A 14475-nucleotide genomic window follows, 5' to 3' on the forward strand; every position below is an offset into this window, starting at 1 on the left:
TTGGTGACAAGGGTGATGGTGATGGGGTGATGGTGCTGGCAAGCACATGGTAGTGGGGTGATAACGGTGGGGAGAGGTCCTGGGATAACCAATGACGCCACAGTTCGTGTCAAGCTTTGTGGGTCATGGTTACTGTGTCAGGACTCTTCTCTCAGGGAACCAAGGAGCAACCCCAGCCCCCAAGCCCCAGTCCCCTTGGCTGGGCTCTGGCCTGTGTTATTGCCATGGTAACAGGAATTGTGACATCTTCCTGGAGGTGGAATGGGTGTGCAGCCACTAGGGCGGGCTTTCCTGGCTGGGTCTATTCCACTTGCTGTCTCCCCCCTGCCCTGGTGGATCTAGAAGCCATTTAAAGAAAAGTTCTGCCCAGGAGGGCAGGGTTGCCCCTTTGGAGGAAGAGACCTTGGGCTCTGGGCCTGGGTGGGGGGCTTGGGTTCTTGTTTTGCCCCATCCCATCCTGTAGGCCCAGGCAGGTGTGGGGCCTCACTGGCTACAGCAGAATCAGGGCAGGGTTCCTGTGCATGGAGGAGGGGAAGAAGTGCAGTTGTGCCCCTCCTCAACACCTCAGGGCTGGTTGGAGCCTGAGATCTCTACAGGCCTTCCCCTCCGTGTCCAGGAGCCCAGGCTGGCTGTCCTGCCCCGAGGCCCAGGATCGTGGGCTTTCAGATGGCCCCGTGGGAGATGCCTACGCCCAGCCTGTGTGGGCCTGGAGGCAGTCCAGGAGTGGGCCTCGTCCTGGGGACAGTGGGCATCATGGAGGGTCCTGGGAGCGCTGGGGAATGAATGGTGTTTTAGGAAGACCACACTGGCTGCTCTATGGAAGATGGAAAGAGCAGATGGGGCGGGTGTGGGAGGTGGGAAGTCGTTTCTGTAGGAGATGGCCTTAGGCGGCATCCTGGCCAGAGGCACTGGAGGCCAGAGAGAGCCAGAGCTTGGAGGGGAGAGGTGAGGATGGAGACATACATTCAGCAGCTCCCTCAAGGGAGGGTGTGGAGGGAGTGGGAAGGACCTGGGGCTGGACCCTGGACAAAGGCAGGCTTGCGGTGAAGTGCAGTGTGGAATGGAGATTTCACACCATGGAGTCCATGGCACCCTGGGCAAGAGCCAGGCAGTGGAGCAGACTGAAGAGCGGTTGGAAATTGTATGCTGGTCGCAGGCAACTCCTTGGAGAGTTTTGGCCGTGAATGGATGAGGAGTAAGACAGGCATTGAAGCTGGGCACAGTGCCACACTCCTGTAGTCCCAGCTACTTGGGAGGCTGAGGCAGGAGGATCACTAGAGGCCAGGAGTTCAGGGGTACAGTGAGCTATGATCCTGCCTGGGAGTAATCCCTGCACTCCAGCCTGAGCGACATAGCGAGACCCCGCGGATTTTTATTTTTTATTTTTATTTTTTAAGGGAGGCCAGGTGTGGTGGCTAATGCGTATAATCCCAGCACTTTAGGAGGCTGACACGGACAGATCACCGGAGGCCAGGAGTTCAAGACCAGCCTGGACAACATGGTGAAACCCCGTCTCTACTAAAAATACAAAAATTAGCCAGGCAGGCCGGGCGCGGTGGCTCAAGCCTGTAATCCCAGCACTTTGGGAGGCCGAAGGGAGCGGACTGCAGGTCAGAGATCGAGACCATCCTGGCTAACATGGTGAAACCCCGGCTCTACTAAAATACAAAAAACTAGCCGGGCGTGGTGGCGGGCCTGTAGTCCCAGCTACTCGAGGCTGAGGCAGGAGAATGGCCTGAACCTGGGAGGCGGAGCTTGCAGTGAGCCGCAGACGCCCCACCGCACCCAGCCTGGGTGACACAGCGCCGGTGACCCGGCCTCAAAAAAAAAAAAAAAATTAGCCAGGCATATTGGCAGGTGCCTGTAATTCCAATACTCTGTAGGCTGAGGCAGGAGAATCACTTGAACCCAGGAGGCAAAGGTTGCCGTGAACCGAGATCGCGCCACTGCACTCCAGCGTGGGCGACAGAGTAAGAGTCCGTCTCAAAAACAACAAAAAAAAAGGGAGTTGGAGAATCCATGTGAAGGGTTTCTTGTGGTGTGTTTGTTTGGTTTTTTTTCTTCCAATGGTAGCGATTTGAGCTGGGACAGCAAAGAGGAGACAGTGCGGAACAAGCTCCCAGAGGGGCATAGGAGGAGGAGTGGCTTCCTGGGGTTGTGGCAACAGGGAGGTAACTGGGGCCAGCTCAGCTGCACCTGTGACTCCCCAAGGTATGCGTGTGGGACCTGTTCTGTTAGCCCAGCTGCCGCCGTGGTGTGCACGGCACTGGGCCTCGTGTGCTGTGTGCTTGGTGCGCCCTGCTGCCTCCTGCCCCAGGCTATTTTGCCCATGCACTGAGAAGAGCAGGTGACTGGAGTGATGCTCCGCATCCCGCACCTCATGTCATCCCTTGTCCTCTGCTTTGTTCTGAGCCCCAGCTCATGCCTAGGACCTGCTTTATAAAGGTGCAGGAGCAAAAGAAGTGGGTGCTGGGAGGACAGCGGGGACAGGGTCATCAGTGACTCCTCTCTTTTGAACACTCTCAGGTGGCTGCCTGTCTGGCTCCCAAGGAGACATCCTCTGCTGGGCATACGTGTGCTGCCTACTTGGCCAAGGGCACTGTTTGTCCACTGGAGAGTTGGCTCCTTGGTGAGGGTCTGGCTCCTGCTGTCAAGGCCATGGCCAGGAGCTCAGGAGAAGCCAGGCAGGGGAAAGACCCCAGGCCAGGGGCCCTACCCAGCTCTGCCCCACTCCCTGCCACTGACCCCTCCTCCTCTTCTTATTTTGGGACCCTTGCCTCTGACTGTCTCCCTCTGGGCTTTTTTTTTTGAGATGGAGTGTCTGTCCTGTTGCCCAGGCTGGAGTACAGTGGCACAATCTCTGCTCACTGCAACCTCCGCCTCCTTGGTTCAAGCCATTCTCCTGCCTCAGCTTCCTGAGTAGCTGGGATTACAGGTGCTGGCCACTATGCCCGGCTAATTTTTGTATTTTTAGTAGAGATGGGGTTTCACCATGTTGGCCAGACTTCTCTCGAGCTCCTGACTTCGTAATTTGCCCGCCTCAGCCTCCCAAAATGCTGGGATTACAGGCGTGAGCCACCGTGCCTGACCTGGGCTACTTTTTGACTTTTCTAGGCATGAGGCAGCAGGCTGGAGCCTGGATTCAGATGGGTCCACATATGCCTGGCCCAGAACCCCTGCCGCAGGAGGATGCCACCCATGGCAGGGGTTATAGTGTGGCCCTGTTTGTGGGCTCAGGGTTGGCCCAGGTCTTCTGCCCCCTAGACTTTGGCAAGTGAATCTCTGTTTAATGGTGAGTGGCTCCAGCCATTCATGGCTTGTTCACTCCCTAGAGCTTCCTTAGTCTCCTGGTTGTTTTGGGTCCTGCCCTCATGTCCTCTTCCCAGCTCCTTGCACTCACGGGACTGTCAGGCAAGACTGTTGGGTTTCTAAGCACCGAGTGGCAGAAGCTCTGGCTGCAGACCCCAAGGAGGCCACCATTGATCCTCTGCCATGACTCCACTGCCACAGTGCAGGGGAAAGGGAGAGAGGCCCATTAGGCAAGGTGTGGCCACAGCCGCTGTGCTACCTCCCAGCCCTCAAAGCGTCCTTTTTGTGGTTCTCAGGCCCTCTGTGGTACAGCCTGTCTGGGGTCTTGCTGACACCATGGGGGTAGTGTGGGTATCCCAGGTCCAGAGCCAGCCTGTTCACTGTCAGGCTTCTGAGCCCACGCCAAGCCATCGCATCCCCTGTGACTTGCACGTATACGCCCAGATGGCCTGAAGTAACTGAAGGATCACAAAAGAAGTGCAAATGCCCTGCCTCGCCTTAACTGATAACATTCCACCATAAAAGAAGTGAAAATGGCCAAGTCTTGCCTTAAGGGATGATATTATCTTGTGAAATTCCTTTTCCTGGCTCATCCTGGCTCAAAAAGCTCCCCCACTGAGCACCTTGTAACCCCCACTCCTGCCCGTCAGAGAACAACCCCCCTTTGACTGTAATTTTCCTTTACCTACCCAAATCCTATAAAACAGCCCCACACTTATCTCCCTTTGCTGACTCTCTTTTCGGACTCAGCCCGCCTGCACCCAGGTGAAATAAACAGCCATGTTGCTCACACAAAGCCTGTTTGGTGGTCTCTTCACACGGACACGCATGACATTCACAGTCTAAGGTTTGGAGCCTTCCATTTCTTGGAGGCCCCCCAATTCTCCCCAGACCCTACAATCCTGCCCAAACTCCCTGCCAGGGTGGCTGCTTCTCTGCCTTCTGTTCTCTCCTGCTTGGGCTGACTCTGCCTTTTGAGCTTGGCCCCAGCCTTGGGCCTTTGGAGACCCCATTCCTTCCTCTCAGAGGCGTGGTTCCTTCGGTACTGTAGCCATGTGTGGCCTTGGACCCTAGGCCCACTCTGCAACCACCCCTTGAATTTGCTTGGTTTTCTAAGGTTACCACGCCTGGATGTCCTGCCAGGAGCTACCATGGGGTCCCTGAGTGAATTTATTCATTTACCCGTCCGATATTGATTGATTCATTCACAAGGTTGTTTAAAAATTTTTTTTTATTGAGCACTCACCATATGGTAGGCACTGGAAATACAGTGGTGGCCAAAAGCTGTATTGGATGATAATGGTACAAAGCAGGGGCAAGATGTAGTTGTTCAAATGCTCACACACAACAGAGTGTCTGTTTATGAACTGAGGTAAAAAGGAATTTAATTCCATGTGGGCATGTGCTGAGGGGCCTGGCCTCTTCTGCGTGGTGGGGAAGGTGCTCCTGAGGAAGTGACACTTTGAGCTGAGGCCTGAGGGGTGAGCAGAAATGAGTTAGGTGTGGCTGAGATGAAAAGAGGAAAGGGCTGAGCTGGCAGGAGGATCTGCATGTGCAAAGGCCTTGAGTAGGACACAGCATGGTGCTTTCAAAGCTGAAAGGAGGGGAATGGGACTGAGCACAGAGGTTGAAGGAGAGGGGCCAGTTCCAGACCACACATGACTTTGTGGGCCTAATAGGGAGTTTTATTTTATTTAAAATGTTAATTAAAGGTTGGGCACGGTGGCTCATGCCTGTAATCCCAGCACTTTGGGAGGCCAAGGTGGGCAGATCACCTGAGGTCAGGAGTTCGAGACCAGCCTGGCCAATATGGTAAAGCCCCGTCTCTACTAAAAATACACAAATTAGCCAGGTGTGGTGGCGTACGCCTGTAGTTCCAGTTTCTCTGGAGGCTGAGGCATGAGAATCACTTGAAACCTGGGAGGTGGAGGTTGCAGTGAGCTGAGATCACACCACTGCACTCCAGCCCTATGACAGAGAAAGACTCTGTCTCAAAAAAATAAATAAATAAAATAATAAAATAAAATTTTAATTAAATATTAAAATCTAGCCTAGGCAACACAGTGAGACCCTGTCTCTACAAAAAATAAAAAAAATAGCCGAGTGTGGTGGTGCGTGCCTGTGGTTCCAGCTACTTGGGGGACTGAGGTGGAAGGATCACTTGAGCCTGGGAGTTTGAGGCTGCAGAGAGCTGTGATTGTGCCACTGCACTCCAGCCTGGGCAACAAAGTGAGACCCCACCTCAAAAAAAAAAAAATTTCCTTTATTATAAGTTTCAGTGTCTGGTAAGATAAATCTTCTTCTTCTTCTTCTTCTTCTTCTTTTTTTTTTTTTTTTTTTTTGACAGATTCTCACTCAGTCTCCCAGGCAGGAGCAAGCTTCCCGAGTAGCTGGGATTACAGGTGCGTGCCACCATGCCTGGCTAATTTTTTATTTTTTTGATAGGTAAAGACGGAGTTTTGCCATGTTGCCCAGGCTGGTCTCGAACTCCTGGGCTCAAGCTTCCCAAAAGCCTCGGCCTCCCAAAGTACTGAGATTACAGGTGTGAGCCACAGCACGTGGCCTCTTTTCTTCTTTTATCGTCAACTATAATACATATACAGGAAAGCACAGATACACACACTCTATTTAACATGTAATTATAAAGCAAATTCCTTTGTAATCCCAAGAGCTACAGGAGCCATAGCTGGCGTTGGAGTAGGGGGTGACATGATGGACCCTGCAGGGTGGCCGGAGAACAGGGGAGACAGACTGGAGAGAGTGCTGGTGGGAGAGGAGGAGCTGAAGGGATAGGCTGGACTTTGCTCGCTGTGGTGTGTCAGCCAGGGCCCCAGGGTCGCCCTCTAGGCCTAGATGGATGCAGAAGCTCCTCCTGGAGGCTCGTGGAACAGGGCTGGTGGGTTAGGTGGAAGTGGGGGTGGGGGTGCTGCTGAGTTAGAGTGTGGTTGGGGCCCACAGAGGCTGGGGTGGCTCTTGGACTCCCTAGTGGCCAGGCTGCATTCCGAGGCCAGGCCCCGCAGGCTCCGCTCAGAGAGGCAGCTCTGGGGGGCAGCTGGGGCACCTCTGCTTCCCCTCCTCTCTGGCCCCCACCCCTTGGCTCCTTGGCTGCTAGCCCGCTACTGGGTGGGGCCATCCTGTGTCTTTAAGAGGGTGGAACGGGGCCTCGCGTCTGTGCTTCCTGTGGCCGACGTCATCTGGAGGAGATTTGCTTTCCTTTTCTCCAAAAGGGGAGGAAGTTGAAACTGAGTGGCCCACGATGGGAAGAGGGGAAGCCCAGGGGTACAGGAGGCCTCTGGGTGAAGGCAGAGGCTAATATGGGGTGAGCTTGGGCCCCATGCTGCGTGTGTGTGTGAGAGATAGACACTGAGAGAGCTCTGGAGGGATGATAACGGCCTTGCGGTCGCGTGTCATTGATGGCGTGTGAATGTGTGTGCGTTTCTCCATTCCTGCCTCTGGTTGGGCAGGAAGACACCTATAGTCTGCTGGTCCTGTCTTAGGGCCTTGTCCTGGACGGCCTGGGGCTGATGGCTCCTGCTTTGAGAGTCCTGAGGGGTGCTTTTGAGCCCGGAGTCTTTAGCTCTGTCCCTGGCTGTGTTGTGGGGCCCTGCTGAAGTTGTGCAGCCCCAGGGCGGGGAAGGGGGGAACCCACACCCTCCTTGGGCCTCTGTGGGGCAGAGGCTGAGGGGATGCCCTACAACTCTGGAGTTTTTTAATGTGTTTGATGCAGTTACCAAGCATTTGCCTTTTGTTAGAATAAAGCTTGGGTTGGGCATGGTGGCTGACACCTTTTTAAAAACTTACTATTTTTTATTTTTTTGGAGATGGAGTCTCGCTCTGTCACCCAGGCTGGAGTGCAGTGGCGCGATCTCGGATCACTGCAACCTCTGCCTCGTGGGTTCACGTGATTCTCCTGCCTCAGCCTCCAGAGTAGCTGGAACTACAGGCACGTGCCACCACCCCGGCTAATTCTTTTTTTTTTTTGTATTTTAGTAGAGATGGGGTTTCACTATGTTGCCCAGGCTGGTCTCAAATTCCTGACCCCAGGCGACTGCTTTGGCCTCCCAAAGTGTTAGGATTACAGGCGTGAACCACTGCTCCTGGCCTATTTATTTTATTTTTTATTTTTTTGAGATGGAGTCTCCCTCTGTCACTCACACTGGAGTGCAGTGGCGCCATCTTAGCTCACTGCAACCTCCACCTCCTGGGTTCAAGCGATTCTCCTGTCTCAGCCTCCTGAGTAGCTGGGACTACAGTCTTGTGCCACTACGCCCGGCTAATTTTTGTGTTTTTAGTAGAGTCAGGGTTTCACCATGTTGGCGAGGGTAGTCTAGAACTCCTGACCTCGAGCGATATGCCCACCTCGGCATATCGTTGGGATCAAGGGCGTGAACCACCGCATCTGGCCAGTTTTTATTTTTATTTTTTATTTATTTACTTTTTTGAGACGGAGTTTCGCTTTTGTTGCCTAGGCTGGAGTGCAATGGTGTGATCTCGGCCTACTGCAATCTCTGCCTCCCCGGGTTCAAGAGATTCTCCTGCATAAGCCTCCCAAGTAGCTGGGATTGCAAGCACCCGCCATCATGCCCCGCTAATTTTTTTTATACTTTCTTGAACTCCAGATCTCAGGTGATCCGCCTGCCTCGGCCTCCCAAAGTGCTGGGATTATAGGTGTGAGCCACCGCGCCCAGCTGTTTTTTATTTATTTATTTATTTTTTGAGACGAGTCTCTGTTGCCCAGGCTGGAGTACAGTGGCTGGATCTCAGCTCACTGCAAGCTCCGCCTCCTGGGTTTACGCCATTCTCCTGCCTCAGCCTCCTGAGTAGCTGGGACTACAGGCGCCCGCCACGTCGCCTGGCTAGTTTTTTGTATTTTTTAGTAGAGACGGGGTTTCACTGGGTTAGCCAGGATGGTCTTAATCTCCTGACCTCGTGATCCGCCCGTCTCGGCCTCCCAAAGTGCTGGGATTACAGGCTTGAGCCACCGTGCCCAGCCCGCTTTTTATTTTTTAAAACCTTTTATCATCCAGCACAAAATGTCAGGCTAACAGTTTTTTTTTTTGTTTTTTGTTTTTCTTTTTTTTTTTTCAAGACAGAGTCTCACTCTGTCTCCCAGGCTGGAATGCAGTGGCGCGATCTTGGCTCACTACAACCTCTACCTCCTGGGTTCAAGCAATTTTCCTGCCTCAGCCTCCTGAGTAGCTGGGATTACAGGCATGCACCACCACAACCGGCTAATTTTTGTATTTTTAGTAGAGACTGGGTTTCGCCATGTTGGCCAGGCTGGTCTCAAACTCCTAAGCTCATGATCCACCCACCTTGGCCTCCCAAAGTGTTGGGATTATAGGCATGAGTCACAGCGCCTGGCCGGCCATGATGACAGTTTTAATCCCAGCACTTTGAGAGGCCGAGGAGGGAAGATAGCTTGAGGCCAGGAGTTGGAAACCAGTTAGGTAACATAGTGAGACCCCTGTCTCTACAAAAATAAATGTGGTAGTGCATGCCTGTGGTTCCAGCTACTGGGGAGGCTGAGGTGGGAGAATCACTTCAGCCTGGGAGGTGGAGGCTGCAGTGAACTGTGATCACACTACTGCACTCCAACCTGGGCGACAGAGCGAGACCCCGTCTCAAAAAATAAATTGAAAAAGAGAAGAATGAAGCTTGGCCTCTGCAAACACGGCAGGGTGGCTAGTAAGGGGCTCTGTCTGCACTTGGAAGTCAGGTTTTTTTTTTTTTGTTTTTTTTTTTGAGACAGAGTTTTGCTCCTGTCTCCAGGCTGGTATGCAGTGGTGTGATCTCAGCTCACTGCAACCTCTGCCTCTCAGGTTCAAGCAATTATCCTGCCTCAACCTCCCAAGTAGCTGGGATTACAGGCACCTGTCACTGTGCCTGGCTAATTTTTGAATTTTTAGTAGAGACAGGGTTTCACTATGTTGGCTAGGCTGGTCTCGAACTCCAGACCTCAGGTAATCCGCCCTCCTCGGCCTCCCAAAGTGCTGGGATTGTAGGCATGAGCCACCGCCCCCGCCTAGAAGTCAATTTTGGTGAACTTCCCAGCCCAGGCTTGCTTTCTCAAAGGGCAGGCCCTCTGACCTCCTGCCTCCAGGCCTCTGTGTCCTCCCCTTGGCTCTTGGCCCTTTCACCTGTAGAAGTGGCCGAGCAGGTCAGAGGTGGGGGACCCAGGGGTGTGTGTGACCCCTGGCACAGTGCTTGGCACACAGCAAGCTTGCAGGCAGAGGCAACTGTCCTTATCACTCAGGGGCCAGCCTCCCTGCCCTGGGGCTGTCGTGGAGTGCAGGGGAACACTAGGGGCCTCCTGTTCCGGCCACACTGGCCTCTACCCTCCTGGGGCTTTTCTCTCTCTTCACCCCGTGCTTCCTGAGCCATTTTACCTTCACTGTCTGCCTCCTACACTGGACTGTGGGCTCCCAGAGGCCGGGACTGGCTGTCTTGCCCACTGTTAAGTTTTTTGACTCAAATCACAGTGCCTGACTGTGGCATGTGCCCTATACCCATCTCCTCATCACTTGGTTGTGAGGTGGACAAGATAGATGTATGTGTGTGGTGTGGGACTTGAGCTTCCTCCCATGCCTCTGAGGGTGGGACAAGCGGGGCAGACCCGGGGCAAGATGGTTACAGAGACTCACATATACCCCAGTTTACACACAAGGAAACAGATTGAAACAGGTGCAGGCCACCCAACAAGGAAGTAGCTGTATCTGTATTGCCCAGACCCCTTCTGGCAAGAGGGGCGTGCCCTGGGAAGGGGTGGAGTGTGGATGCTGGTCTCGGGGGAGGGTCGAGGGGCCCCAGGTCACATCCAGCTCTTTGGCAGGTTCGGAGCAACCTTGGCCGTTGGCCTGACCATCTTTGTGCTGTCTGTCGTCACTATCATCATCTGCTTCACCTGCTCCTGCTGCTGCCTGTACAAGACGTGCCGCCGACCACGTCGTAAGTGTGCCTACCCTGCTCCACTGTGACCCCCTGGGATGGCAAGGGGAGCTGACCAGGCCCTGCTTTGGCTAAGCTGGAGGGATGGGTGGCAAGCCTGGCCCTAAGACCTGGGGAGGTGGAGGAGGGTCCTCACTGGAATTCTCTTTGCAGCGGTTGTCACCACCACCACATCCACCACTGTGGTGCATGCCCCTTATCCTCAGCCTCCAAGTGTGCCGCCCAGCTACCCTGGACCAAGCTACCAGGGCTACCACACCATGCCACCTCAGCCAGGGATGCCAGCAGCACCCTACCCAATGCAGTACCCACCACCTTACCCGGCCCAACCCATGGGCCCGCCGGCCTACCACGAGACCCTGGCTGGTGAGTGCCCCTGCTGACTCTAGCCCTGCCCAACTCCCTGAGTACCTGCCAGCATCCCTCGGGCACCCATCCCAGAGTACATCACTGAATAGGCCTCTGCCCCTTTCTGCTCGCCTGCCACTCATACGGCAGCCCACCATGCTCACAGCCAACCAGGATCCTCTCTGCTTTCAGGAGCAGCAGCCGCGCCCTACCCTGCCAGCCAGCCTCCTTACAACCCGGCCTACGTGGATGCCCCGAAGGCGGCCCTCTGAGCGTTCTCCGACCTCTCTGGCTGCCACTTGGTTATGTTGTGTGTGAGTGGTGTGCAGGCACGGTTCCTTATGTCCCAGCCGTGCTGTGTGTGTCCTGCCTGTATATGTGGCTTCCTCTGATGCTGACGAGGTGGGGAATGATCCTTGCCAGAGTGGGCTGGGACCAGACTTTGTTCTCTTCCTCACCTGAAATTATGCTTCCTAAAATCTCAAGCCAAACTCAAAGAATGGGGTGGTGGGGGCACCCTGTGAGGTGGCCCCTGAGAGGTGGGGGGGTTCTCCAGGGCACATCTGGAGTTCTTCTCCAGCTTACCCTAGGGTGACCAAGTATGGCCTGTCACACCAGGGTGGCGCAGCTTTCTGTATGATGCAGATGTGTCCTGGTTTTGGCAGCGTAGCCAGCTGCTGCTTGAGGTGATGCAGGCGAAGCTTGGGATCTGACCAAGTTGGGCTTTGATTCTTTTTTTTTGAGACGGAGTCCCGCTCTGTCACCCACACTGGAGTGCAGTGGCCGGATGTCAGCTCACTGCAAGCTCCGCCTCCCGGGTTTACGCTATTCTCCTGCCTCAGCCTCCCGAGTAGCTGGGACTACAGGCGCCAGCCACCTCACCCGGCTAGTTTTTTGTATTTTTTTTTTTTTAGTAGAGACGGGGTTTCACCGTGTTAGCCAGGATGGTCTCGATCTCCTGACCTCGTGATCCGCCCGTCTCGGCCTCCCAAAGTGCTGGGATTACAGGCTTGAGCCACCGCGCCCGGCCGGGCTTTGATTCTTTAGGCAGATGTCCCATTGTTTCCTGGAGCCTGTGTCGTGCCTGTTGGGGGTCAGGCAGCCTCCTGATGCCAGAACACCTCAGGCAGAGCCCTCCTCACCTGAGAGTTGTCTGCCTGGACTGTCCCCTGTCCCTGCATCTTCCCTGGGACCACCCGGAGGGCCACATCCACACACAGCCTAGCTGCCTACAGGGAGCTCTGCTGCCCTTGCTGGCCCTGCCCTTCCCACAGGTGAGCAGGGCTCCTGTCCACCAGCACACTCAGGTCTCTTCCCTGCAGTGTTTTCATTTTATTTTAGCCAAACATTTTGCCTGTTTTCTGTTTTAAACATGATAGTTGATATGAGACTGAAACCCCAGGATAGTGGAGGGAAATTGGCTCAGAGACGGACAACCTGGCAACTGTGAGTCCCTGCTTCCCCTGACACCAGCCTCATGGAATATGCAACTCTGGTACCCCAGTCCAGGGTGTTCTGGCAGCAGGGACACCTGGGCCAAGGGGCCATCTGGACCAAAGGTGGGGTGTGGGGCCCTGGATGGCAGCTCTGGCCCAGACATGAATACCTCGGTGTTCCTCCTCCATTACTGTTTCACCAGAGCTGTCTTAGCTTCGAATCTGTTGTGTTTCTGAGTCTGGGGTCTGTACTCTTGTTTATAATAAATGCAATCGTTTGGAGCTGCTGCCCCCTTTCTTCCTGGCTGCTGGGATTGGGATCAGGCTTGGATTGGCATCAACCATTCAGGCTTCTCGTGTTTTCCCTACTTTTATTGAGCTCAGATAGTTGATCATCCTGCTAGGGAAAGTGAGGGACAAACACTATGCCCTCCTCCCCAGGTCCCTGAGTGTGGGCAGAGGTCTGGACTGCCAAGAAGGGTAGAAGCCAAGTGACCACTCAGTGCTGGAGGAGGGGGGGGTCTTTATTCATCAGATTTTCCTTCTTGGCCTACTCCCCAGGTGCAGCCAGGGATAGTCCATACAGTGTGGCCACTGCCAAGGTCAGGAAGGCCAGTAGACCCAGTGGTGCCAGCAGCCTCTCCCTGGGTAGGGCTCCAGGGTCCTTCATTGGAGGAAGATCCTTGGGTCTCCTTCTCTCTCCAAGGCTGGGACTAGTGTTCCTGGTTGTGGCCAGGTGTGCAGGGGCTGTGACAGCAGATGGTCTTGGCTTGGTCCCAGCAGAGGCTGTGACCCCATACATGGGCCTGATGGTGCTGAAGGGCCTGGCATGAGCATCCACCCACCGCAGCAGGGCCTGTGGTCTCCACTGACAGATGCTGAGCAGGGCCAGGACATCACCCTCAGCCGTGTGCGAGTCCGGAGGGGACTGCCCATACAGGCGTGTGTAGATGCTGCCTAGGCTGTAGCTCTTCCTTGGGCCGTGTTCTGAGGGGCTGTCTGCTCGCTCCACGGCCTTCAGCGCAGTGATGCTATCCACACAGAAGGCACCATCCAGAGCACTGGTGAGGCCCAGCATAGCCAGCTCTGCTTGGAGCAGGGGGAAGTCATAGCGGTCACCATTGTGTGCCACCAGGCACCAGGGCTGTGGCTGGCGCCGCAGGAAGGCTAGGAGCAGGTTGGCCAGGTTGTCATCGAAACATTGACGCCCATGTGCTGCCAGCACAGCTGTGCTCAGACCTGTGATCTCGCTGGCTGCAGAGCTGCAGGCTTTTCCCGGAGCCACGCACAGGGAGAGTTTGTCCACCACACGCGGTGGTGGAGGAACTGTGGGAGGTGGTCCGTGAGAGGTGGGGGGGCTCTCCAGGGCACATCTGTGGACAGCCAGCAGGCACAGCTCCGTGACCTTGGGCTGGGAGAAGGGCAAGCCAGTGGCCTCCATGTCGAAAAAGATGAGGGTCTGCATGGGCCCCGGGGGCAGGGCCTGCGAGCCCATGGTTGGGTAGGACCTGCCGCTGAGCCTGGGGAGGAGCATAGGGTGGGTGTGTGAGTGCCCAGTGTTAAGATCCGAAGGGGAGGGAGTGGGGTAGGGGGTGGGCAGAAGCACATCTCAGGCCTTCCCTGCACAATCCTGCCCTGTCTGTGAGCTCCAGGGCCCATTTTCAGGCAGGAAGTTGGAGAGGGTGGGGTGGTTTCCTTAGTGGGACCAGCACATTCGACTGTCTGAGAGGGCTCCCTCTTCACATGACTTGGCCCCTCCCCTAGTGCCCCCTTAGTCTGGGGTCGGGGAACCCATGGCCCTCCTGCCCTGCGCCATCCCCTCGGGGAGCCACACTTACCGTAGCAGGCAGGCAGGCAGGCAGTAGTGACTTTGCTGCACGCTCTCCCGCAGCTCTCCCTGGCAGCAGTGGCGGGAAGTGAAACTTGGTGTGGGCCCGCCTACAGCCCCACGTGAGCCAGGCCCGCCCTGCTCGTCAGCCTGCCTGGTCTGTCCCTCTCGCCAACATCCGTCCCCCCACCCCCACTTCCCCGCCCCCAGGGGACCCCAGAGGCCTTCTGAGATCCACGGCTGTGGCCTGATGGTGGCACAATGCACCACGCCATCACACCAATGATAGGCAGCTGGAAGGACCAGGGCAGTGGCGCCAGACCAGCTCCCGGTGTTACACACTGCTGGGAGCTCCTGCTGCAGCCCTTTCGTGCCCACCTGTGGGTCCCACTTTTCCAGGCTTTCCTGGTTTAGGCCTGGGCCAAGAGCCACCTCCTTCCCTGCCACACAATGGTTTCTTCCCATGGCCCCAGCCCAAAGCAATGACTCAGGACAATTCCACAGGCAGGGCAGGGCTCCTTCCTCAAGGCAGATCGGTTACCATGGGGACTGGAGCTCAGCAGCAGCCAGGGACAGGAAGAAGGATCCCAGCCACTCAAGGTCCCG

The 14475-nt window shown here is 55.4% G+C and overlaps 2 protein-coding genes across 4 annotated transcripts in view; one reads left to right on the plus strand and one right to left on the minus strand.

Moving 5' to 3' along the window:
• SHISA5 (shisa family member 5) overlaps window positions 1–11417 on the plus strand; it is a 34984-nt gene extending 23567 nt beyond the window's left edge. The window contains exons 1-4 of one of the 3 annotated variants that reach the window (XM_017955462.2): window positions 6311–6628; window positions 10142–10257; window positions 10411–10623; window positions 10798–10954. In XM_017955462.2, coding sequence (XP_017810951.2) covers window positions 6624–6628; window positions 10142–10257; window positions 10411–10623; window positions 10798–10877 — 414 coding nt within the window. In that variant the 5' untranslated portion in view covers window positions 6311–6623 and the 3' untranslated portion in view covers window positions 10878–10954. Of the gene's footprint in view, window positions 1–6310; window positions 6629–10141; window positions 10258–10410; window positions 10624–10797 lie in introns of those variants that run through there. The other 2 variants (XM_003894474.4, XM_009200847.4) reach the window with 2 other exon arrangements.
• Window positions 11418–12395: 978 nt separating this feature from the next.
• On the minus strand, window positions 12396–14428 carry TREX1 (three prime repair exonuclease 1). Its single transcript, XM_021934443.2, has 2 exons — window positions 13880–14428; window positions 12396–13561 (listed from the first exon to the last, which is right to left on the minus strand). Exons 1-2 carry the CDS (start codon window positions 14332–14334, stop codon window positions 12592–12594), a joined length of 1425 nt encoding a protein of 474 aa, XP_021790135.2. The 5' UTR covers window positions 14335–14428; the 3' UTR covers window positions 12396–12591.
• Window positions 14429–14475: the final 47 nt, after the last annotated feature.

Source organism: Papio anubis, chromosome 2 (assembly GCF_008728515.1).
Source record: "Papio anubis isolate 15944 chromosome 2, Panubis1.0, whole genome shotgun sequence".
NCBI classification, from domain to species: Eukaryota; Metazoa; Chordata; class Mammalia; order Primates; family Cercopithecidae; genus Papio; species Papio anubis.

Coding starts and splice junctions, on each gene's coding strand:
- TREX1 (XM_021934443.2), bottom strand. CDS start 14,334: ATGGGAAGAAACCATTGTGTGGCAGGGAAGGAGGTGGCTCTTGGCCCA. Junction 13,562..13,879: donor CTGCCTGCCTGCCTGCTACG/GTAAGTGTGGCT, acceptor GCTCCTCCCCAG/GCTCAGCGGCAGGTCCTACC.